The sequence below is a fragment of the Cucurbita pepo genome, chromosome LG04, assembly GCF_002806865.2.
Source record: "Cucurbita pepo subsp. pepo cultivar mu-cu-16 chromosome LG04, ASM280686v2, whole genome shotgun sequence".
Classification (NCBI taxonomy): Eukaryota; Viridiplantae; Streptophyta; class Magnoliopsida; order Cucurbitales; family Cucurbitaceae; genus Cucurbita; species Cucurbita pepo.
In genome coordinates, this window is record NC_036641.1 from 10,531,287 (window position 1) to 10,554,318 (window position 23,032).

At 39.5% G+C, this 23,032-nt stretch overlaps 6 protein-coding genes across 8 annotated transcripts; 2 read left to right on the forward strand and 4 right to left on the reverse strand.

Annotated features, from left to right (window-relative positions):
- On the forward strand, nucleotides 1-4,551 carry LOC111793033 (probable LRR receptor-like serine/threonine-protein kinase At2g23950). Of its 2 annotated transcripts, none has more exons than XM_023674718.1 (11): nucleotides 1-569; nucleotides 682-814; nucleotides 929-1,000; nucleotides 1,257-1,400; nucleotides 1,677-1,748; nucleotides 1,907-1,966; nucleotides 2,063-2,163; nucleotides 2,268-2,399; nucleotides 2,489-2,833; nucleotides 3,332-3,711; nucleotides 3,907-4,551. In XM_023674718.1, the coding sequence occupies exons 1-11, from the start codon at nucleotides 449-451 to the stop codon at nucleotides 4,300-4,302; spliced, it is 1,956 nt and encodes a 651-aa protein (XP_023530486.1). In that variant the 5' UTR covers nucleotides 1-448; the 3' UTR covers nucleotides 4,303-4,551. The 2 variants fall into 2 exon arrangements, with proteins under 2 accessions (XP_023530486.1, XP_023530485.1); XM_023674717.1 differs by having other exon boundaries at nucleotides 2-569; nucleotides 2,486-2,833.
- Nucleotides 4,552-5,814: 1,263 nt separating this feature from the next.
- LOC111793035 (cinnamoyl-CoA reductase-like SNL6) lies at nucleotides 5,815-8,327 on the reverse strand. Of its 2 annotated transcripts, none has more exons than XM_023674722.1 (6): nucleotides 7,985-8,327; nucleotides 7,727-7,884; nucleotides 7,440-7,628; nucleotides 7,154-7,307; nucleotides 6,874-7,030; nucleotides 5,815-6,790 (listed from the first exon to the last, which is right to left on the reverse strand). In XM_023674722.1, the coding sequence occupies exons 1-6, from the start codon at nucleotides 8,100-8,102 to the stop codon at nucleotides 6,706-6,708; spliced, it is 861 nt and encodes a 286-aa protein (XP_023530490.1). In that variant the 5' UTR covers nucleotides 8,103-8,327; the 3' UTR covers nucleotides 5,815-6,705. The 2 variants fall into 2 exon arrangements, with proteins under 2 accessions (XP_023530490.1, XP_023530489.1); XM_023674721.1 differs by having other exon boundaries at nucleotides 6,874-7,066; nucleotides 7,985-8,319.
- A 1,359-nt stretch (nucleotides 8,328-9,686) lies between these two features.
- LOC111793034 (UDP-glucuronate 4-epimerase 1-like) lies at nucleotides 9,687-11,370 on the reverse strand. The gene has a single exon (XM_023674720.1). The coding sequence runs from the start codon at nucleotides 11,247-11,249 to the stop codon at nucleotides 9,951-9,953; it is 1,299 nt and encodes a 432-aa protein (XP_023530488.1). The 5' UTR covers nucleotides 11,250-11,370; the 3' UTR covers nucleotides 9,687-9,950.
- An 87-nt stretch (nucleotides 11,371-11,457) lies between these two features.
- On the reverse strand, nucleotides 11,458-12,619 carry LOC111793036 (tetraspanin-15-like). Its single transcript, XM_023674723.1, has 3 exons — nucleotides 12,121-12,619; nucleotides 11,844-12,040; nucleotides 11,458-11,755 (listed from the first exon to the last, which is right to left on the reverse strand). Exons 1-3 carry the CDS (start codon nucleotides 12,553-12,555, stop codon nucleotides 11,665-11,667), a joined length of 723 nt encoding a protein of 240 aa, XP_023530491.1. The 5' UTR covers nucleotides 12,556-12,619; the 3' UTR covers nucleotides 11,458-11,664.
- A 3,121-nt stretch (nucleotides 12,620-15,740) lies between these two features.
- LOC111793925 (tetraspanin-8) lies at nucleotides 15,741-16,954 on the forward strand. Its single transcript, XM_023676002.1, has 2 exons — nucleotides 15,741-16,351; nucleotides 16,463-16,954. The coding sequence occupies exons 1-2, from the start codon at nucleotides 15,845-15,847 to the stop codon at nucleotides 16,760-16,762; spliced, it is 807 nt and encodes a 268-aa protein (XP_023531770.1). The 5' UTR covers nucleotides 15,741-15,844; the 3' UTR covers nucleotides 16,763-16,954.
- A 1,873-nt stretch (nucleotides 16,955-18,827) lies between these two features.
- LOC111793811 (WAT1-related protein At4g30420) lies at nucleotides 18,828-20,497 on the reverse strand. Its single transcript, XM_023675860.1, has 7 exons — nucleotides 20,279-20,497; nucleotides 20,141-20,209; nucleotides 19,956-20,072; nucleotides 19,603-19,867; nucleotides 19,352-19,510; nucleotides 19,116-19,264; nucleotides 18,828-19,032 (listed from the first exon to the last, which is right to left on the reverse strand). The coding sequence occupies exons 1-7, from the start codon at nucleotides 20,458-20,460 to the stop codon at nucleotides 18,843-18,845; spliced, it is 1,131 nt and encodes a 376-aa protein (XP_023531628.1). The 5' UTR covers nucleotides 20,461-20,497; the 3' UTR covers nucleotides 18,828-18,842.
- Nucleotides 20,498-23,032: the final 2,535 nt, after the last annotated feature.

The window sequence follows — 23,032 nt, forward strand, 5'->3', positions numbered from 1 at the left end:
TGGGTTGTGAATAGAATCGGCGGTTCACCCTCAGTGTATGCATTAGGCTGAAACAAGCAAGATAGCATTGAATTTGTACGCCACGCTCACCCCCATCCGCCCATGTTCGTCCGGCCTCGACCTCAGTCTCGGTCAGGCTACATCGGTCCAGACTCTTAACGTCCCTCTCAATTTCTGCACTGACAACTCGCATCACCCAGCTGATACGCACCCCTATCTCGCTCTTGGTTTCTCTCTGTCTTTATTGTATTTTTTTGAGCTTTCGGTAAGGGGAGTGAGTATTATGGGTTGTGGGGTGCGCAGTGGGTGACTGAAAAGGGAGAACCGTGAAAGAAATGAAAAAGAGCGACTGAGAGAGACAGAGGAAAAGAGAGTGGACGTATTAGAACTGCCTTTTTTTTTTTTTTTTTTCGCGTTTTCGTGTTCTTGAGGGACAAGCCAGCAACACATGGTCTTCTTCTTGTTCTTTCCTCTGCATTTCTTCACAGCTATGGTTCCCAAACTCTTCTGGTTGATCATTTTCTCTTCTGCTTTGCTTTGCTTCTCCTATGAACCTCGAAATCCTGAAGGTGAAACTTCACTTGGAGTGCTAATTTTTCATCTTCCAATTTCGTGTGTGTTGCCGTTTCTGAAAATTTCCTAATATATGTCTGTCTATTGGGGTTTATTCCTTTTGTGCAGTGGAAGCTCTGATTCATGTGAAGGCAGCATTGAATGATCCGCACGCTGTGCTCAGCAATTGGGATGAAGACTCTGTGGACCCTTGCAGTTGGGCAATGATCACATGCTCCCCTGATAACCTCGTTATAGGACTGTGAGTTTTTGTTTCTTTTTTTGTTTTTCAGTTTGATAAATGTTCAGGTCTGAAGACTTGATTTCCCAGAGTGGGGAAAATGAACTTAAGCGTTCAACTTCTGGGTTTTGACAGAGGAGCTCCGAGCCAGTCTCTTTCCGGAACTTTGTCTGGGGCGATTGGGAACCTAACAAATCTTCGCCAAGTGTAAGGGTTCTGAGTGCTCAAAAATCTGTTTTGTTTTGGATAGTTGAAACCCAGTTGGATGTGAGATTTTGCTTTGCTCTGTTTAATAGAAGATCAAAATTAAGAGTTCTGTTTTTTCTGCATCTTTACTCATCTACAATGTTTTCACGACAGAGACAAATCAGGTTAACTGAAGTATAGTAACTGATCCAAGAACATAGTTCCCTATGGATATACTTAGTTTTCTGACTGTTTTATTTCTTATCCAAATTTGAAGGTTGCTGCAGAACAATAACATTTCCGGTCAAATTCCCATTGAACTTGGAGCTCTCGCATTGCTTCAAACATTAGATCTCTCAGAAAATCACTTCTCTGGCCCTATACCAGCATCCTTTGGCCAGCTGAACGGTCTACGCTACCTGTAAGTATTTCAATTTTCCGCCCCTGTATTCTTTGTTCGGTTTCCTAGAACATGGAGGAGGGACAAGGAGGAAAAAATATCATAATTTTCACTTTCTCTACAGAGATTTAAATTTTTGATGGTGGACTTTTTAGAAGTTAATGGTGCTCTTTAAATTTCAAAATTTCTTAGAAACCATGTATTTGAAGCATAAGTTGCTGTTTGTCTGTCTGATTGCTCCATTCAGTTATTTATGATAATAAGTTGCACTTTGTTACTTTGTCTTGTAATGAGTAGGAGGGTGAACAATAATAGCTTGTCCGGGCCTTTTCCCGTGTCTTTGGCCAAAATCCCCCAGCTTGCTTTCTTGTGAGTATTCATTTTCTTTTGTTTGTTTTCTTTCGCCTGTCTTTTTTGTCTCGACTAGAAGAAGCCTGCCTTCTCTTCACCACTTTTCTCAAGTTTAAGCATTTGATTTCAATATTTATATTTGGGGTTCTGTTTGAGTTATTAGTTGGATCTTGCAGGGATTTGTCTTTTAACAATCTTAGTGGACCAGTGCCTGTGTTTCCGGCCAGAACATTCAAGTATGACTCACAGCCACGCCTCTCTTTCTCTACCCCTCAAACACTTTGTTGAATGATTTGGTTTAATTTGGGTTTTGGGTTCTGTTTATTCTCCAGTGTGGTGGGAAATCCGATGATTTGTGGAAGTAACCCTACTGAAGGTTGCTCTGGCTCCGCCAATGCCGTTGCTCTTTCTTTCTCTCTAGAATCCTCCCCTGGTAACTATTGTTACTTTTTCTACCCTTCAAAACCAAACACTTATTTTCCTGGTGGGTGTGACTTATGACGTGACTTTTATGCTCTCTTAACTCATGGATATTAGGAAGACTCAGGTCCAAAAGAATAGCAGTGGCACTTGGGGTCAGCCTCAGCTGTGCTTTTCTGATACTCCTAGCATTTGTAATTCTTTGGCGCAGAAAGAATCACAAGACCAAGACCATTCTAGACATCAATGGTCAGTGTTATGAAGGCTACATTTTATAAACTTTATTAATCTTCTATAAACAGACCCTTGATTGAAATAAAACTTGAATCTTGTAGTAGACAATCAAGAAGTTGGACTTGTGCGCTTAGGCAACCTGAGGAACTTCAGTTTCAAAGAGCTCCAATTAGCAACAGGGCATTTCAGTTCCAAAAATATACTTGGGGCTGGAGGATTTGGTAATGTGTACAAGGGAAAGCTAGGGGATGGGAGTATGGTGGCAGTGAAACGGCTAAAAGATGTAACGGGTACCACTGGAGAGTCCCAGTTCCGCACAGAGTTGGAGATGATTAGCCTGGCAGTTCATCGCAATTTGCTTCGGCTAATTGGTTATTGTGCCACTTCTCACGAGAGGCTCTTAGTGTACCCATACATGTCAAATGGCAGTGTAGCTTCCAGGCTCAGAGGTTAGTCTCTGATTACTTTGCAGCGACTACTTTTAACTGTCAATATATGGTTTAAAAAAAAGAAGACTAAATTGCGCTTGTGAAATATGCTGCATTTTCTGGCATAGTATTATTCTATGAAGTTTGGGCTTGATGGACCCCACAATTTATGAGTGGGGTCACTAAAAAATCTGAATCTTTGCAGGTCGAAACCATCCTTAGAAGTTAGAACAAGGTTGATTCTTTTGTTGAACCAAACTAGTTCCTCATTACCAAACAACTTCATCATTTTCTCCCACTTTTTAACATCCTTATCGAGAAATTTTCAGGACCACTTTTTGGGTCAACTTTTTCCTTTTCTCTCCTTCCTAAATATATATTAAAAGAACTATCAAGTTGTTCAGATATCACCTTCTCAAGATACTGTGTTCTTAGTAAACCAGGGAAATGTGTTATGTCCTTAACTCAGAAACATGCGTATTTTGGAAAAACAGTAACATGCACATTTGAATAATACAGGAAAGCCAGCATTGGACTGGAACACAAGGAAGAGAATAGCAATTGGTGCTGCAAGGGGTCTGCTGTACCTCCATGAGCAATGTGATCCTAAGATAATCCATAGAGATGTGAAGGCTGCTAATGTGCTTCTGGATGACTTCTGTGAAGCTGTTGTTGGTGATTTTGGACTTGCAAAGCTTCTTGACCATGCTGACTCTCATGTGACCACTGCTGTTCGTGGCACTGTTGGGCACATCGCTCCCGAGTATCTTTCAACTGGCCAATCTTCTGAGAAGACTGATGTGTTTGGGTTTGGCATTCTTTTGATAGAGCTGATAACTGGAATGAGAGCTTTTGAATTTGGGAAAACAATTAATCAAAAAGGCGTCATGCTTGAGTGGGTAAGTCTCAAGCGGTATCTTAGCTAATTTGACTTTATCAATGATTGAAGCTAACGTCTACAGGTGCTGCTTTTTGATGCTGTAATGAGTTTGGTAATGGAGCATGGATAATTTTTCATTGAGATATTTAATTTAGCTATTGATTTGATGATGCCCACACGGATGGGGCTGAAAGCGAAAACTCTCCTGTGGCAGGTGAAAAAGATACAACAGGAAAAGAAAGTGGAATTGCTTGTGGACAGAGAGCTAGGGAACAACTATGATCAGATTGAGGTTGGGGAAATGTTGCAAGTGGCTCTTCTTTGCACTCAGTATTTACCTGCTCACCGTCCTAAGATGTCGGAGGTGGTCCGAATGCTTGAAGGGGATGGCCTTGTTCAGAAATGGGCTGCATCCCACACTCATAATGACTTCAATGTCAACCTCTTTCATTCACGGAACAGCTGCAAAAGTACATACAACCCCACATATGCTTTGAAGAATAATGGCAACGATCGAGAACATTCAAGCATGTTGAGTTTTACAATGGACGATGATGATGATGAGCGATCTTTGGACTCCTATGCCATGGAACTCTCCGGTCCAAGATAGTAGAGAAAGTAAATGAATCAGAGGAACAGGAAGACTATAATTCATTGCTTTAAAATTCTTTGTAAAGCCAAATTCAATGATCATCAAGCTGAAAGGATGGGTTTTAATGTTGGTTTCACAAACTTGATGTACCTTATTTTCTTTCTTTTCTGTGGATATTCTGGGTTGGACATGTAAATATATGATACCAGCTTGGTCTTCTTGAAATGGTGCATTCTATTTGAAAGAATGATTTAAACTTTGACCTTAGCAACGGTTGTGGCATTCCACTTTGATGCCTCCACTTCCTTGGTCGCTTTGTTGATTCATTCCAGTGTCTGACAATCGAAGGTCTAGAAGGGGCAAGGTCACGTCATGGGACCATTGTCCCCGCCAAACCTCACGGGCCGGAGAATGGGAGCCCCAAGCGTGTGGGTTGACAGCATCCCCTTAGCACTATCTAAAGGTTGCAAAGATCATTAGTTGGCACCTTTAGTCCACTAGATCAACAAAGGTGATTGCCTCATAGTGATTGACCCCTCATTAGATGACAAATTGAGGAGCAAACCATGAGTGGTCAACTACTTGCATTCCCAAAGGTCATCCAAATCGAGTTGTGACTATTAAATCTAGAATCGACCCCCATCGACGGGCCATCAGAGGAGCAGAGGGCAAGCGATCCATCATTGCCACCGCATGCGTGCCGAGATGTCATCCAAATCAGCCGACACATCGACCTGACCACCACAGGAGGTCAGGTCATCAGTGGCGCCAATGTTATGGGTTAACTCAGAACTGACCAAAGAGGCCTGAGAAATGCATCAACCAAGATCAATCCGAGCCCTGTAAAATAAGTAAGACGCCTCAGTGGTTGGCTGGTTAAGCCAGGACCAACGCGTGAGCACAACACAAATATAGGTGCACATCCCATCATCATACAAATCTATTTGTTCCATTACAAAGATATTACAAACATATCTAGGGACATTGGTATAAATTCTGAAAGTTTCAAGCATTAGAGTGATTTCCTGTCCCGTATGCGTTAACTTGCTTCAAATCTCTAAATATACTTTAGCTTTCATACGTAGTATTTGAGTATTACTGAGAATTGCATAAAAATATTTGTACTTGTACCAAATAACAACAAAAACATATCACAAACATTACATTACATCCACGACTGACAAGTCTTAGATCATGTGTCTAGTATAGATCAAAAGAGATAATGATTCTAGCTTGGAAGACGGATGGAACTGGCATGCAAATAAATAAAAGATATAAACAGTACAATCACAAGACATGTGTACCAGAACTTTCCAACGATAACTGACATATTTTGCACAAAGCTTGTGATAGTAGAGCTTCCAAATATGAGCAGTAACCGACCCTGCTGGACAAGTTGAAGACAGGATATCGTTGATGGGACAAACAGATCCGCTCATTGAAATATCACTACTGATCTTACTAATAAAGTAGTCTCAAAAGGATAAAGATAAAAGATCGATAAATTATTAAAGTACACAATTTTAGAAATAGTTAAAGAAAACTTGCAATAATTGAGACTCACTGTACACAACTGATATTTTGTTGTTTCGATAAACATTTGGACGGAAAAAATTTAGCAGTAAAAGACAAGTATTCTGCAAGCCTGAACTGTACAAGTACGTAGAGAAGAGGAAGAACAAAAAGAAGAAGACGGCGTGAGCTGCCTCAGATTGCTGTCTTGAAGATTTTACCTTCTGAATTCAGCTCTACCGCTTTCAATTCAAGTTTTCATGCTTATGCTAAAAACTGATACCGAGAGTAATACAAAATCTGGAAAATCCTGCATAAAAGCTAAAAGATCAACAATTAAGAAAGTAACTTCAATAATCATATCTTTACCAGTGTTCGTAGTTGAACAAATTTGAAGCCAGATACATTTCGATCGATATCAAATGATTTCCTTCGGATGCCGTCCGGATTCAATTGTTCACAATGTAGCAACAATATTCGTCTTCTCAGCAACAAAATAAAGATCCATCGTACGCAATGAGACGGGAAAATTCTCAAATGTCAAAACGAGAATGGTCGCACCTTGAGAATTGCCGTGCCATTTCCCCCCAAAACCCGACGAGACTAAGCCCACCTGTAATCGCTGTTAATGGACTGGATAATGGGCTTAGGGTTTCAACAAAATTGATTCTTGAACCCAAGGCCCATAAAACGAAACAAAACATTTCCAAAACAAGGAAAGCATTTTGGCTTTCAGCTGGCTACTCTCTCTCTCTCTCTCTCTCTCCGTAGCTCTGAACATGTGAAATCAAAAAGGTCTTACATTCAAAAGGTAGAAGTAGAAGAAGAAGAAGATGAGAGGTAGAAGAGAGAACGAGGGAAGCGAGAGATGCATACAAGAAAACCAAAAGGTTTTACATTCAAAAGTTATCAAGAAGCTGCGCCCTCTATCAGTTTGTGCAATCTCCTGCTTCTCAGCCTCTCAGCAAAACCTTCCCTCCCTTGCCCTTCGTATCTGCTCTCACCAATAAACTAACACAGATTCAGTTTCCAATGTTATTGCTCTGTTTGTTGTTTAAAAAACCCAAATTCTTTTACCTCGGTGGAATGGATATCAATGGCCTCAATGTATTAGCAAGTTTAATAGTTTCATCCTCACTATTCACTATCTGATCGAAGCAAAAGTACCGACCACCCGTCGAGGAATCTTCCATTGCTCGGATATGGACATCCACCAAAAACTTCACATCCACCACTGCCAGAACCCCATTTTCATACATTTCAGCGGCTCCTGTTGTCTCATAATTTTCAGCTAAGCAAAACAAAACAAGTACTCCCACAAATGTGGAACAGTTTTTAAAGAAGTTTCTCTTCCTACCTTTAAGATATGAGATTGTTGACACTGAATTTTCTTCTGCAACAGCGGGTCCAAGAACAAGTCCTGCGTTAATGGACACCATGTTCAGCCTACGGTCCATTGCTAGAGCCCAGGCTGCTTGTTCAGAGAGTGTCTTTGCTAGAGGATACCACAACTGAGAGAAGATAAGAGAGCTTGTTTTGTAATCAAATTCATTGACAAGAAAAATGAATGCAACATAGCCCGATGAAGAAATCCAAAATTAATAACTGAAAAAGATAACAGATGTGTAAAAATTCCTTCCAACCTTCATTTTTCTGCAAAATTCTTTATCACTCCAACATCTTTCATCCACATCCTTCTCAGAAAGAATATTCTCTCTCCATACGGCAGCAGTCAAGGAGGAGGTGAAGACTATCTTATCAACAGTATCTGTCCGAGCACAAGCCTCCACAACATTAATTGTCCCTCTCACCTCCAAATCCACCATTTTTTCCTTCACAAAATACAAAAGCAACAATAACCCCCAAATTCCCGAGAAAGAAAATGACAACTTTAAGCATCATCAGCCTTTCTTTGCCTCTGTGGACTTACATCATACACATGGGGGGTGTCCATACAGCAGAACAAACCAGAGCACCCTTTCAAAGCCACAAGAATGCTCTGGTAATCCATGATATCCGCAGGAAACACCACCAGCCCATTCTCCACTTTACCCATCTCTCTAATAGTCTTCTCAATCTCTGGATTTCCTGCTCGATCAAACCGATAATTTCACACAGAAGCAAAGCATTAGAAAGCCTTCGTGAAGAAAAAGAATTGCAAAAGAACAGAGAAGAATAAATGACTTACCCGTTTTCTGAACGGCTGCATGAACTGGGTATCCTCTGTTTATCAATCCTTTGGTGACCCATAAGCCAACATAAGAGGAAGCGTCGAGAACACAAAGAGTTGGCCTTCTGTGATCCATTTTTAGGGTTCTCCTCTGTTTGTGTGTTGGGGGCTGATTTTATAGAGACGGAGATAGGTGAAACGGGCAAATCTTCGGTGAACTACTTTCTGCAAGTCTCTCGCACGAGATGACAATGAAAACGGGGGAAAATGCAAGAAATGCAATTTGTGGCATGCTGAAACAAGCTTTTCAAAAGGGGGTAAGCTTGGTACCCCCGAATAGGAAGGTACAATCTTGGATATTTATGTTTTATGGTGGAAAATGGGTTTTAAGTTGATCATTTCCTGATGAAGACGGTGTTCAAGAAGTAATATGAAGGCATGAAACTTTCCCTGTTGGTGCAAACAATTAGTCCTTTGTTCATGAATGAGAAAAAGGCGGAAGAAATTATGAATATAAGAAAAATGGCCAAATGTAGAAACCCCACGCGTGGAATGAAGCTGGTATAGGAATCGTGTTTAGGGAAGATACAAACAAAGATGGTACCCTAAGTTCTGGGCTTGCAGGCTTCCATCCATCCCACAACATGCCTTTCTTTTTCTCCTTAAATATAGAAGCTTAACTACTTAAACATGCGCCAATTACGAGCATATAGGATTAATGATGAATTTTCAAAGCAGGGATGAATATGGAGAAGGAAATTTGGGGTAGATGTCACCGCCACTATAAAAATCACAAAAGAAAGAAAAGACATCGATAAAGTTCAGTAGTTGCAGATCCACTGTAGCTATACACACTGCATTAAAGTTGTATTGAGCATGTTTTTTCTGAGGTAGCCTTTCCAGCTATGGGTGAAAAGACCTTAGTGGCCCAGCATGAAGGCATATGTCTGCAATTATGTTTAAGTTGATATTTGAAACCGAAGTTTTGTTTTGGTTCAATAGTGGAGATCGATTTAGTGGCTATCTCCAACACTTGAGAATAGATATGAATGTAAAACAGTACACAGAATCGCAAAGAAATCAATCTTGCCTCCCTCCAAAAGGCAAATGTATAAAGGCAGTAATACATTGGCAGCAACATGAATAATATCCCCAAGGCATGTATACGGAATCTCTCTTAGAAGGGTCAACAACTTTGTCTCAATACCGACCTTAAGACGACCCCAAAGTAGTGCCCATCAGGCTCAATGAAACCAAAAGAAACCCAGTTCAAGAGGCAGCAACCCTTGAGTTTATCATACTAAAGGCCTCTAATGGGAAAAGTGGGCATGCAAGATTCAGGGTATGTGAGCTGAAAGAACCGAATGAACTGTAAGCAATGAAATGGAAATCCACACAGACAAACCCCATTAACCAAATGCTAAAACCTCTGCTGCTGCTAAACCCAAAAGAACAGATAATTCTCAAACGAAATGGCTAAAGATTAAGGGAGAAGTGTATGATAGTTGAAAGAAAGAATACATACCCTGTGGAGCTTCCTTCAGAACAAAAGTTGGTTGAATGAAACAGTGAAGTACGAAACTTGCGCAAGAGGCCATGGGGGTCGATTGGCCACAACCCTGCAGAAGAAATCCAAAGATTCGAAACTTATAGTCATTCATGTTTAGATGTTGTTGTTATGGTTGTTTATTTCAAAATTCTTTTTAAAGACTAAGCTAAAAAAGATAGAATCACCCAGTAGGAAGCTTAAGCATAAACAATTTCATTCATAGTTATTGTGCTCCTGGTTTTGAAAACAATATAATGAAATGAGGGTGAAGATGAAGATGAAGATGAAGATGGCTTCTCTCTTTTGATCACACGTCCAGAACCTAAATGCATTCGAACTTCGCTTTACACACAATGTTTACCATACAACATATAAGACATCCCCTCCATTTCACTTCCTCTCTTTCCCCCGCTTTATCATTCAAAACGACGTCCCTTAATTTGCCGTTCTCCCCTGATCGTACCCATAGTAAGACAAATACCATCGAACGAATTTCTTCAGCCCGGATTGTAAATCGGTTCTTGGTTTATACCCGAACTCCACCTGGGCCGAACTTATATTCGCGTGGGTGAACGGAACGTCGCCATTTCCAGGCATGTCCACTATCTTCTTCTTCGCCTTCGTCTTCAAATGCTCTTCCAGAATGCTCACAAGCGCCGGCACCGTCACTGGCGACGTATTCCCCAAATTGAAGATCCGATACGGCGCCTGTCCCCTCTTTTTCCCGCCCGATCCGGTGCTTTTACCAGAGGTGTCGAGCGAACCCAAACACCCCTTCACAATATCGTCAATGTAGGTAAAATCCCTGGCCAAATCCTCCTTATTCTTCCCACGGTAAACCGTAATCGGTTTCCCCTGAAGAATATTCCTTGTAAACATGAAATACGCCATGTCGGGTCTACCCCATGGACCGTACACGGTGAAGAATCTCAACCCGGTGATGGACAAGCCGTAGATATGATTGTAAGTGTGGGTAATTTCCTCACCGGCTTTTTTCGTTGCCGCGTAGAGACTCGCTGGTTGGTCGGTCCGGTCCAATTCGGAGAACGGGACCTTCTCGTTCAGGCCGTAGACCGAGCTGGAAGAGGCCCAAACAATGGCCGGTTGGGGATCTGCGGATTTACAAGCTTCGAGAAGCGTGACCAGGCCAGCAATGTTACTGTGCACATAGGAATGCGGATTCTCCATTGCGTATCTGACGCCAGCTTGGGCCGCTAAATGCATCACGTGCGTGAAAGCAACAATGTCGAAAAGCTTATCGAGCAAACGCGCGTCGTTAACATCCCCCTCAACGACGAACACACCGTGACGATTAACAAGCGCCTTGCGAGCCTTTTTGAGCGAAGGGTCGTAGTAATTATTAAAATTGTCAAGCCCAACGACGCCGTCTCCACGCCGTTTGAGCGCTAAAGAAACGTGGGTGCCGACGAAGCCGGAAGCTCCAGTGACGAGTACAGACATACCGGCGGCGCGGTGGATCTCAGCGGAGGTGCGGACTTGTTTCTCCCATTGGCGGCCGCCCCATGAGGCGGAGATATGGCGGGTACCGGAATGGACGAAGCTCTGGAAGCTGAGGTAGGAGACGGTGAGAGCGATTAGAAAAAGAGCCCATAAGAACATGGTGCTGGTGGAAGCGAAAAAGCGGTAGAACTGGCGGTTGATTCCGTAGCTTCTCTGTTCGATTTTGAATTTACCAGGGGTGGAGGGAAACAGCTCCTCATCCAATGTGGGCATTTTTTTCTTTAAAAAAAAACTCTGTTTGGGCAATCCAATGGAAAAGGATGAAATGGGAATGGCAGAGGGAGAGAGAAATGGTGGAAAAATAAAGGGAAAGGGGGAAATGGTGGGACTGCTAATTAAGGGAGGGTGTAAGAAAGGGTTATTTATAGCGGTTGGACCATATGGAGCATTCCGCGTGAACGCCTTAACACCCTTCACGATTACACATATTTCAAATTCCTTCTTTCCTTTTTTTAATCCATTAGGAGTGGAGATTGAAGCGTTACCATTGGACAGAGAGTTATAGAAATTAGAATGGAATTTAGGGGTAATAAGATTATTGAAAAGGGAATATACATGTGGAAGACAGGGATTGATTTAACAAATAAAATCAAGTTCTACGCAAAATTGTGAGAAGAAGGTGATGATACTAAATGAAACTCAAAAACTGGGAAGTAATGGAGGAGGTGGTGGTGGTGGTGGTGGTGGTAGCCGTTGCTGTTGTGAGGCTAAGTCCGAAACTGTTGGAAGACAGAGGAGAGGAACAAAATGAGATGAGAGATGAAGAGTAAGAGCGAAGAAACGATGAGAAAAACGCCGAGCTTCCACCACTTGGCCTGAAGAGTTCCCAGGAAGCCTCTTTTGCAGGACACGCAGTTGTAGCACAAGTTCCCTCTGTCATTGTCCCATAAATCACAGTCGCTGTCGTATGGGTTTGACGGCCTTGCTTCTCTTTCCCTTCTTCTCCAGAACGTTGCGTTTACGTACTCCATTTTGCAGATCGTTGCCGGCGTGCAGCACCCAGACTAACACACACACACACACACACACATTGTTAGCTACATACTTGTGTTTATATCAGGAAAGGGCAGGAAGGAAAATTTACCTCAATGGAGGACAACTTGTGGAGACTAAAATCATAAGACTTAAGCATCAAGGTTCGTGACACCAAATCATCGCAAGCCCCTGTATCATAAATACAAGACTTGATATCCTCCCAATGCGCGTTGTCAAACACCTTCAATCTCAGCCACTTAGGGGACGCAGCCACGGACCGAGTCTCCATCGTATACGCACCCACAAGCGCCAGCCCAATTATGAATATCAGCATCAACGGCAGCATTACAACCAAAAGCCCCAAAACGGGGAACCGAGGCCTCAACAAAACCACGCCATTACTTATCAAAAACAAGACTATGAGCCCAATGCCAATCCCCAGCTGGAAACTGGGCAGCTTCAGAATGGTCTCGCAATCCGAGTCTCTGACGTAAAATATCCACACAATAAACCCCAAAACCGGGATCGAAAGTAACAGCGTCATTGTAGCCAACAGCTTGTCCAAATTGTCAATTTGAAGAAATGGGTTGGTTTTCTTGGGCGGAGCATCGCCGGCTTCTTTGTCTTTGGTGGGCTTGGTCTCTTCTACCGGCACTACTGGCGCAGCTTCTTCTGCAACAACGATTGCATTGTTGTTGTCGTTCTCTGCCATTTGGTGAGTGAGTGATTTAGAGAGAATGGAAATGATGTAGATAATTACAGAACAAAGATGGTGTTTTATATATGTTGATGTGATTGATGTATGGTAAGTTTCCGGTTGTGTTATAACAAACAAGTCAAAGAGCGGACACGTCTGAGTAATAAATTTGAAGGTTTTGAGGAGAAAAATAAGGGTGGGTTGGTTAGAGAGGATGAGAAATAGTAGGAGCAAGGTTTGAAAGCATTTAATGATTACATAAATCTTATTCCTCGAGACATTGTCTCAAATTTTGACCAACTCTGGTTTCCATAAATTTGGGATCTGTGGTAGCCTTAAATGTAAATAGGTGGTGGGCTATAACACAGGCAAGCAAGGCCCAAGTCCCAAGTCCCAAGTCCCAAGTCCCAAGTCCCAAGTCCCAAGTCCCAAGTCCCAAGTCCCAAGTCCCAAGTCCCAAGTCCAGGACAGATGGTGAATGGGCTAGGCCGAATACTAGTTCCATGAAGTTCTGATTAAGACTTGTATTTATTGGTTTTGAGAAAAGGATTGTGGTTGATATTTTCAAATAGTGCAGCAAAGACTGCAGCTCCCCCCAAGAAATTTGATTATTAAACCATGAAAGAGGAAGTCAATTTCACGGGTCGTCTAAATCTGTCATTTTGTGGAATTGGAGATGGTCGTTTTGTGGATTTGTAGCCACACAAAGNTGATTGATGTATGGTAAGTTTCCGGTTGTGTTATAACAAACAAGTCAAAGAGCGGACACGTCTGAGTAATAAATTTGAAGGTTTTGAGGAGAAAAATAAGGGTGGGTTGGTTAGAGAGGATGAGAAATAGTAGGAGCAAGGTTTGAAAGCATTTAATGATTACATAAATCTTATTCCTCGAGACATTGTCTCAAATTTTGACCAACTCTGGTTTCCATAAATTTGGGATCTGTGGTAGCCTTAAATGTAAATAGGTGGTGGGCTATAACACAGGCAAGCAAGGCCCAAGTCCCAAGGCCCAAGTCCCAAGTCCCAAGTCCCAAGTCCCAAGTCCCAAGTCCCAAGTCCCAAGTCCCAAGTCCCAAGTCCCAAGTCCCAAGTCCCAAGTCCAGGACAGATGGTGAATGGGCTAGGCCGAATACTAGTTCCATTCCGTGCCAAGGTTGCAAGTTTTGATTAAGACTTGTATTTATTGGTTTTGAGAAAAGGATAGTGGTTGATATTTTCAAATAGTGCAGCAAAGACTGCAGCTCCCCCCAAGAAATTTGATTATTAAACCATGAAAGAGGAAGTCAATTTCACGGGTCGTCTAAATCTGTCATTTTGTGGAATTGGAGATGGTCGTTTTGTGGATTTGTAGCCACACAAAGTCCGTTGAGGCATCTCCTTTTGTTTCACATGATTCCATTTCAAACCCCTCTGCCTCTGCTTTCTTATCTCAAAAACTGTTCCTTTACTTTTCAAAAATATCTCCAACCTTTCCTTCCAATCATGTTCCTAGCTACTTTCTTGTTTCTTTTTTTCTTTTAAGATTGTAACCCTTTTTCTTAACCTTTTAATGTCCATACTAATTTACTTTGCCAGTTGAGACAGTTGGATATTTTTAAGTGTTCTGTCATTTTAATTGGTCTCTGTCTCCTGCATGTGATTCTTCTGTGTAATATTTATGTAGTTTCAAATATGTAACTAACTTTTCAAATGAAGTAAAAAATAAATTCAAGTGTATAAAAACTAATTAAAATTGAAGAAAAAGAACTTAGATGTATGAGTTGTAAAAGTGAGTTGCTTTTATATCCAAAATGTAACTAAAGACATAAAATTTTAGGACATACATACAACCGTTTTAAAGATAGACATGACATTTTTGGTGTATAATTTGTTTCAAAATTCTACTTTATCCAAAAATCAATAACTAGTCTAAAAAGAAATCCCAAAGAATATATTTTATTCTCCTACATTTTTTCTTTTAGTTCTATACTTTTAAAAACGGAACGATTGGGATTTGGTGTATGAATGTAGTAAGATCCTGATGTTAGAATTTAGATTAGAAAGTTTGATAATAAAAGTAAGCGAATTTAGAGAGTTCATCCTTTAAATGTGTGAATGAATGACCCAAAACAAATAGAATTTGAAAAGCGAAAAGTTTTCGGTTTGGGAATTGGATTTGGAAATGGAGAACCGGGTGAGGAGCAGGCTGCCTAGAACCTACATCGGAAGATCCCCTGTTTTAATCAAATTTGTAATTACAGCCGTCGCTTTTGAACTTTCAACCTGACATCACCACCGTCAACGTTTCGTCCTCNCAGTTGGATATTTTTAAGTGTTCTGTCATTTTAATTGGTCTCTGTCTCCTGCATGTGATTCTTCTGTGTAATATTTATGTAGTTTCAAATATGTAACTAACTTTTCAAATGAAGTAAAAAATAAATTCAAGTGTATAAAAACTAATTAAAATTGAAGAAAAAGAACTTAGATGTATGAGTTGTAAAAGTGAGTTGCTTTTATATCCAAAATGTAACTAAAGACATAAAATTTTAGGACATACATACAACCGTTTTAAAGATAGACATGACATTTTTGGTGTATAATTTGTTTCAAAATTCTACTTTATCCAAAAATCAATAACTAGTCTAAAAAGAAATCCCAAAGAATATATTTTATTCTCCTACATTTTTTCTTTTAGTTCTATACTTTTAAAAACGGAACGATTGGGATTTGGTGTATGAATGTAGTAAGATCCTGATGTTAGAATTTAGATTAGAAAGTTTGATAATAAAAGTAAGCGAATTTAGAGAGTTCATCCTTTAAATGTGTGAATGAATGACCCAAAACAAATAGAATTTGAAAAGCGAAAAGTTTTCGGTTTGGGAATTGGATTTGGAAATGGAGAACCGGGTGAGGAGCAGGCTGCCTAGAACCTACGTCGGAAGATCCCCTGTTTTAATCAAATTTGAAATTACAGCCGTCGCTTTTGAACTTTCAACCTGACATCACCACCGTCAACGTTTCGTCCCCTAAACGCGCCTTCTCAAAACGCTATAAAACCAAACCACACCCATTCCCAAACACAAACACGCATCCTTTTACTTCCCATCCTCTCCTTTCCTCTCTGTTTTACTGAATCATTTGGGCGTTGGTTCGCAACCATGGTGCGGTTTAGCAATAATCTGGTTGGGATTCTCAATTTCATAGTCTTTTTGCTTTCTATTCCAATCATCGCTGGTGGGATATGGCTCAGCCGACAGGGGACCTCCGACTGTGAGAAATTTCTCGACACGCCGGTAATTGTCATCGGAGTTTTCCTTCTATTGGTCTCTCTCGCGGGTTTCATCGGCGCCTGCTGCCGTGTCACATGGCTTCTCTGGATCTATCTATTTGTCATGTTCATCCTCATCGTCCTTCTCTTCGTCTTTACCATCTTTGCCTTCGCCGTCACCAACAGAGGCGCCGGTCAAGTCCTGTCCAACAGAGGCTACAAGGAGTACAGGCTGGGCGATTACTCCAACTGGCTGCAGAATCGCGTCAACAACAACAAAAACTGGAACAAAATCAGGAGCTGCTTGGTGGACGGCAAGGTTTGTACCGAATTCAACGTTAAATTCGCCCGTGATACCGTCGATCAGTTATACCAAGAGCACTTGTCGTCGATTCAGGTAAATTTCGATTTGGATTTCAGATGTAATGGAAAACCCCCTTCCCTCCGCCCCCCAAATTTAGAATTGATGGTAACAGTAACTAAAATTTGTTTGGTTGATTATGTGCAGTCTGGTTGTTGCAAGCCGGCAGATGAGTGCAATTTCGTGTTCGTGAGGCCAACAGAGTGGACAGTGGGCAGTACCAATTCTACGAATCCAGATTGTGGGCTATGGAATAACGATCCCAGGACGCTGTGCTTCAATTGTTCGTCCTGCAAGGCTGGGGTATTGGACAATTTGAAGAGGAACTGGAAGAAAGTGGCGATTATTAATATTGTGGTGCTGGTGTTTCTCATCATCGTTTACTCCATTGGGTGTTGCGCCTTCAGGAACAACAAGGAGGAGAATCATTATCCCAGATGGAAATGAAGTAGTTAGTTGATTTTGTATGTCTGTCTTGGCTTTGGCTTTTGCCTTTTGCCTTTTGCCTTTTGCCTTTTGCCTTGCTTCAGCGGTGTAGGCGTATATTAACTTCTATTATTTAGCTGTTTTATCACTATTATTGCCCAGTATTATTTGCTGTGATATATGAATAAAATCTACATTCGTGAATTTCGATTCTTTTAATGAATTAATAATTGGTTTTCATTACTGATTTTTTGTGTTCAATATGGTTGAGAAGTTGATCGCGTAGTGGCGTGCTTGAAACTATTCTCATATTTGTTTAATCTCACTTTTTGACAATTTTAATTTTTTTTAATGGACTTTGTGTTCAACAAGTATGACTATTTATTTATTTTTAATTAATGGACTTTCTCTGTTCAACAAGTAGGACAATATGGGGGACGTGAGTGGATAAGTGTCAAGAGCTTATAGGGTCCGCGTTGTTGTTCCCTCGTCATTGTCTGAATTTAATAATTTACAGCAAAAATGTGGTTGTCAATGTTTTTGTGTTCAGGATTGAGATGCCCAAGCGCCGCCTTCGGACTTCCGTTCCATCTCCCATTTCAATAAAAGTAAATTTTTTTAATTTGTTTTTATAGGATAATGAAAAATAAATAAATAAATTCAACAATAATTATTATAAATAGAATATAATATTGTAAGAAGAACTGGGGCGTGGCGTACAAGACACTTGTGTTGTCCACGTGTCCATATGTGAAGAAATTTGTTGCATGATTTTACACCACCATGGCTCTTCCAATATTCCACTTGTCGTTTGGACAATGACTTCAAACTCATCCATTTCATCTGTTACGGAAATAGTTCGCTCAAAAACAAAAATCAAAACTATGATCCTTGAATGAGGTGTGGTGTGGTGTTTTCTCTTCCTTCTGCCACGTCCATAACTCTTCCCTCTTCTATTTTGTTTTTGCCTTCTCTACCAAACTTTCACTTTCCTATGGAACGTAACCGCCTAAAGATGTCTAGCCTTACTCTAACCAATGTCTTGTATTCAATAATAGGTTATCTGTCGATTGGAGAGTAGAACAAAGTATACATTATGTGACATGTTTTAAAAGCTAAGGAGAAACCTCTTTCTAGCAAAAGAAGAACCTCGTAAGAGAAAGTGAGCTTGAGTCGTTACCTGCGAACTAACAAAAATGAATATATATATATTTTTACAACTTGGGCTGAAAGTTGGAAGCCTGGAACTGAACTAAGAAGATGTCCATTGGTCTCAAAGTGACCGAAGATTGGATAGGGCCCAGCCCAAATTATCAAACTAACTACTTATGATTTCCCTATTATTTTTTAAATAAGAAATAGCATATTTTAATACTTTGTATCTTGGGGGGTTGTTGAATTTTAATTTTTTATTATTTTAACTTATTTTAATCGAAATTAATAAAATACAAATTGAAATATTAAATCCACATTAATATTATTTAATACGCTTCCTCACTATGTTATTGACACGGTGTACCAAACATGACCGCCAAAATTAAAGGTGGGCCCTATAGTCATAGATCCTACCCGTATTATATTTAAGAAAAAAAAAGAAATATATTTAAAGAGATTTTCAATAAATGATTTAAAATTTAATAATAAATAAATAAAAAGGGCAGAAAGGGTAGACGGTAGGTGTCACGTCGGAGACACGTAGGAAGGAGTTGGATTGGAGTTGCCCATGTGTATCATGTTCCAAGCCACTGACATGTCAGAACCTCCATTTCATCAACACCTACACATACTTCCAAATCCCAATACAACCTTGTGATCGACAAGACCATATGTGGAGAAAATTAAACGCGTAATGCCAACTCAGACGGCACAGNTATTGATTTAATTAGAGTTTGGTGTATTAAGTGATAAGAACAGTTGTCCAATGCATGAGGAGCTTATATTGTTAATAGTTTTAATCTGAGGAAGTTATTTACTATTTTGAAAATACAGCAACAATAATTTGTTGTCACAATAAATTCTTCTACATTGAACTGTAACTATATTCAAAATGCTAAAACGAAGAGAGAATATTCATTTTTTTTTAAANCAAAAAAAAAAAATTTCAAACTTGATCACGTTTGATCGTGTCATCTGATTCACCAAACAGCAGGGGCTGTTCTAGATCGTTCTTGCACTCATTCTTTTCAATCTTATCTTCTATATCAATTCCTCCTTCAATGCCTTCAACGTCTTTAGCCTTCCCCCATAATACAATGTATAATCCAATTATAACAGCGATAGCACCCATTACGCTGCACCCATAATTTAAATTCACCAAAGAGTAAAGGTTTGATCAAATGGGGAGTATTAAAAGTTGTGCAGTTTTTGTTCTTACCTCCCACTGTACAGCTCTTCGTGCAGAAACAGAGAGGAAATGAAGGTGGTAATGACTGTGCACAGAGGGTTGAATAATGCTGTGAAAAGAGGGCCTCTTCGAGACACACACCATGCTTGAACCAAAAAGGACAATGCCGAGGATATTCCCTAATGAACAATCAAATTTGGGGTTTGGGGTTTAAATTAAAGGGGAATTTTCAAGATTTGAGATTCAATGTGTTTTGTTACACTTACGGCGTATAAACAAGAGCCCAATTCCAATGGAGAAGGAAGGTTCCAGACTTTTGAGCTGTCGTCAACCAGTAGTGTAAAGATGGCTGCTTGGAACATGGCGAAGAACAACATCCATGTGGAAGAAATTATATGGTCGGGACAGTGCCTTGAAATTGGGACCTGTACATTAAATTTGGCTAACAATCAATATCTTTTTGTTCTTTTCAATTGTTTTGAGAAATTTGGGGTTTAAAATTAAGATTTTGACGAACCAGCATGATGATCCAGAATGACCAAAAGCAACTGCCTACGAAGAGAAGCACGCAGCCGAGAAGCCACGTGTCCCCTTCGGCTCTGTTTCCAACTCCGACTCCGACACGAAGCATATCAAAAACGCCAAGACTTTTAGGTAACATGTCTGTGTTTAATAATTTTGGGCCTTTTATTAAAGCCATTGCAGCTGCTCCAGCGACGCATACCACCGTTCCTAGTACTTTTGCAACACTTCTCCAGCTTCTTGCTTTAAGTTTCTCCAACCTGAAGCAATTCAATTTCAGACACCCAATCTTGAAAAAAACAAACCAAATGGAAGTATTGGTTTGGTTGAAAGTTGCGATTCACATACCCTACAGTGAGAGCCATAACGAAAGTGATAGCAGGTATCAAATTAACGATGGCACTCGCCGCCGACGAGGAGGACAAGTAAAGGCCTTCAAAATAGGCATTTTGGTTGCCCGTTACTCTGTGGAATGAGAAAAATATGAACAAAAAAGAAATGGGTTTGGCAAAGATGAGAATGAAATGACATACCCAAAAAGAGAAGTCACAAAAATGAGAGAAAAGCCTCTGTATCCGATGGAAAGGCTGCGCCCACTTTTCCTGTAAAACTGCAACTGGGTTAACAAAAAACCCAACTTGGAATAGGGGTGTGGAGTATAACTAAACTACCTTGAAGAGATAAAAGCAGCAGGGGCCATGGCTATAGTGGAAATGGCATTTCTGTAAACAACAAAGACTCTAGGGCTCATCCCATGGACCAAAGCGGCTCTGCTGAAGATGGCAAGCGCAGAGTAAATGCACTGCAACCCCAGCATAGCCAATGCAGGCTTCAAATCCTCAAAGCGCCCCATCTTCTAATTCTTTCAACCCTCCTCTGTTCTTCCCTGGACGAGGTCCTGATGAATATAAAGGCGAAGGCGACCAAGTTGAAAATAAGAAATTAGAAAAGGATTGGTACGAAATGTGTTGTCGTGTTGTGTTGATTGAGTAAGGAGATAAGAGATAAATGAAAGAGTTTTGTAATGCTCACCAATTTTATAATTGTAGTTCAAACGGTTAGAGGAACACTCTTGGTACGATATTTTTCACTCTTGCTTTGTGACTCTTGCTTTGTGCTAATGGAGAGAATATTCTTTGTTTATAAACTTATAATCATTCCCTAAACTAGTCGAGGTAAAGACTTTCGTCATCCACACAAACTGTATTCAAATCTTTGGCATAAAAACTACAATACAAATATCATATAAACATATATAGAAGATTGATGATTGGAGTGTGAGACACAAGGGAAAAGGCTGCCAGCATAAAAAGCTCACTTTTTTTTTTTTTTTTTTTTTTTTGAGGTATGATTATTGAGAGATTAGGATGGAATTTGCTTTATTTTATTACTATTTAGGATTTGCCAGATATATCATTCATGAATATCGCCTCATTTTTCATTATCTTATATTATACGTATTTTCTAAAATATTAGGTGGCTAAAGATTTGCTTTATTTATTTTTATTTTTATCTTTTAGTTCCAAAAATGTGTGGTGGAGGACTCGTATGATTTATGATCAATATCTAAATTATTTTATATTTTTCATGTAATTATTTTGAGGATACAATCCACATATTTTTTAATAAAATAATTTTGGATTATATGGTTCATGATTCTAGATGATATCTTTTAGTTCTAGTTTTTTAGTTATTAATTTTGAATATTGATTTAATTAGAGTTTGGTGTATTAAGTGATAAGAACAGTTGTCCAAGGCATGAGGAGCTTATATTGTTATAATTTTAATTTGAGGAAGTTATTTACTATTTTGAAAATACAGCAATGATAATTTGTTGTCACAATAAATTCTTCAACATTGAACTGTAACTATATTCAAAATGCTAGAACGAAGAGAGAATATTCATTTAAAAAAAATATATTTATAAAGTTTGATTAAACAAAATTAATAATTTTCTTTTCCTGTCATTTATTTTTAATTTTTTTTTAATAAAAAATGGGATTATATATATATTAAAGCTTAAGGAAGGAAGCTAATGTTTAGTTTCCTCTTTAAAAAATAATTTAAAAAAAGGAAGCAAGAAAGGAAAGGAAAAGAAACGCATTGAAAAAAGAATAATATGAAGGGGAAAAAGGTTAATATTCAGAAAGAAATAAAAAATTTATATGGCGGCCGACAAACCACGTGGAGTAGTAGGCTGCGTTTGAACTTCTAGCACAGTCGGCCCGCCGCGGCGGAAAAAGAGAGAATAAAATTCCAAAACTAAGAACAAAAGTCTCTCTATGTTTCTTTGCAAAAATAAATAAATATGTCACCATCATTTACCATAAATAAATTTATAAGGCTAAGTAATTTGTGGTGTTCTGTAAACGTGTTGTTCATTCCTGATTTCCCATCGTTCAATGAATAATATCTTCTAATTGGGGTGGGGGTTGATGCTTATCTCTGTTACGACCCTCCACCCTGGTATGATATGGTCATTCGGTACAAGTATTCATGGCTTTGCTTTGAATTTTCCAAAAAGCCTCAGATCAATAGAGAGAGTAGCCGTGGAGATTGATTGTTGAGTGAGTGAAGCTGAAGAAATGAAGCAAACTGAGGGCAGTCGGGTTCGAAATTGAAGAACTGGAAAAGAAACCCGTAAACGGCTGTAGTGTGGTTTAGATAAAGAAACGAGAGCCATGGATCATAAGATTACTTCGAAGCGCCGAAGGGTGTTTCTATAGGACACTCAGAGAGCGACAGAGTGGGGTTCGGAGCTTAACCATAAAAGACCGGGTCTAAATTATGGGCCCATATCTACCAGAGTAGGCCCATGCTGGAGCTTACGAGATCAAAGACTGGCCCATCTCAATAGCTCGGCCCAATACCTCAAATATTTAATTTAATCCAATGAAAATAATTTTAATTTCTTTTAAAAAAATACACTATAGGTATTTGTATCCTTGTACACATACGTAGCGTAAAAAATTCAAAGAATCTGTGGTAAAAATTTTTTTTTTTTTTTTTTTTTGGATGTTTTATTAAAATGGCCTTTTATAATGTTGCTGTGGAATTATTTAAATTATTGGAGATTTGTGGATTCTGCCAGCACAGCCTAAGATCCCAAATTATTGGAAACCACAACTCTTTTACTTTAAATTATCCAGTCGTTGATCGTGGACTTGACAGTCTCTTTGGCGTGACTTAAAAACTCTGTTTGGTCTCAATAATTATTTAAATTATTATTTTAATTTCTCTCTCATTATTTAATGCGTGGTGACTTCTTAGTTAATAGACAAATATTGGTGACAAAATTAATTATTTAATTTAGAATGGTACGTTATATACGTAGAATTGCCCATTATTATTTAATTTTTAGTTTCTAAAACATAATATTAGAAATATAATTAAGTTGGATGGGGTAAGAAAAAAAAAAAAAAAAA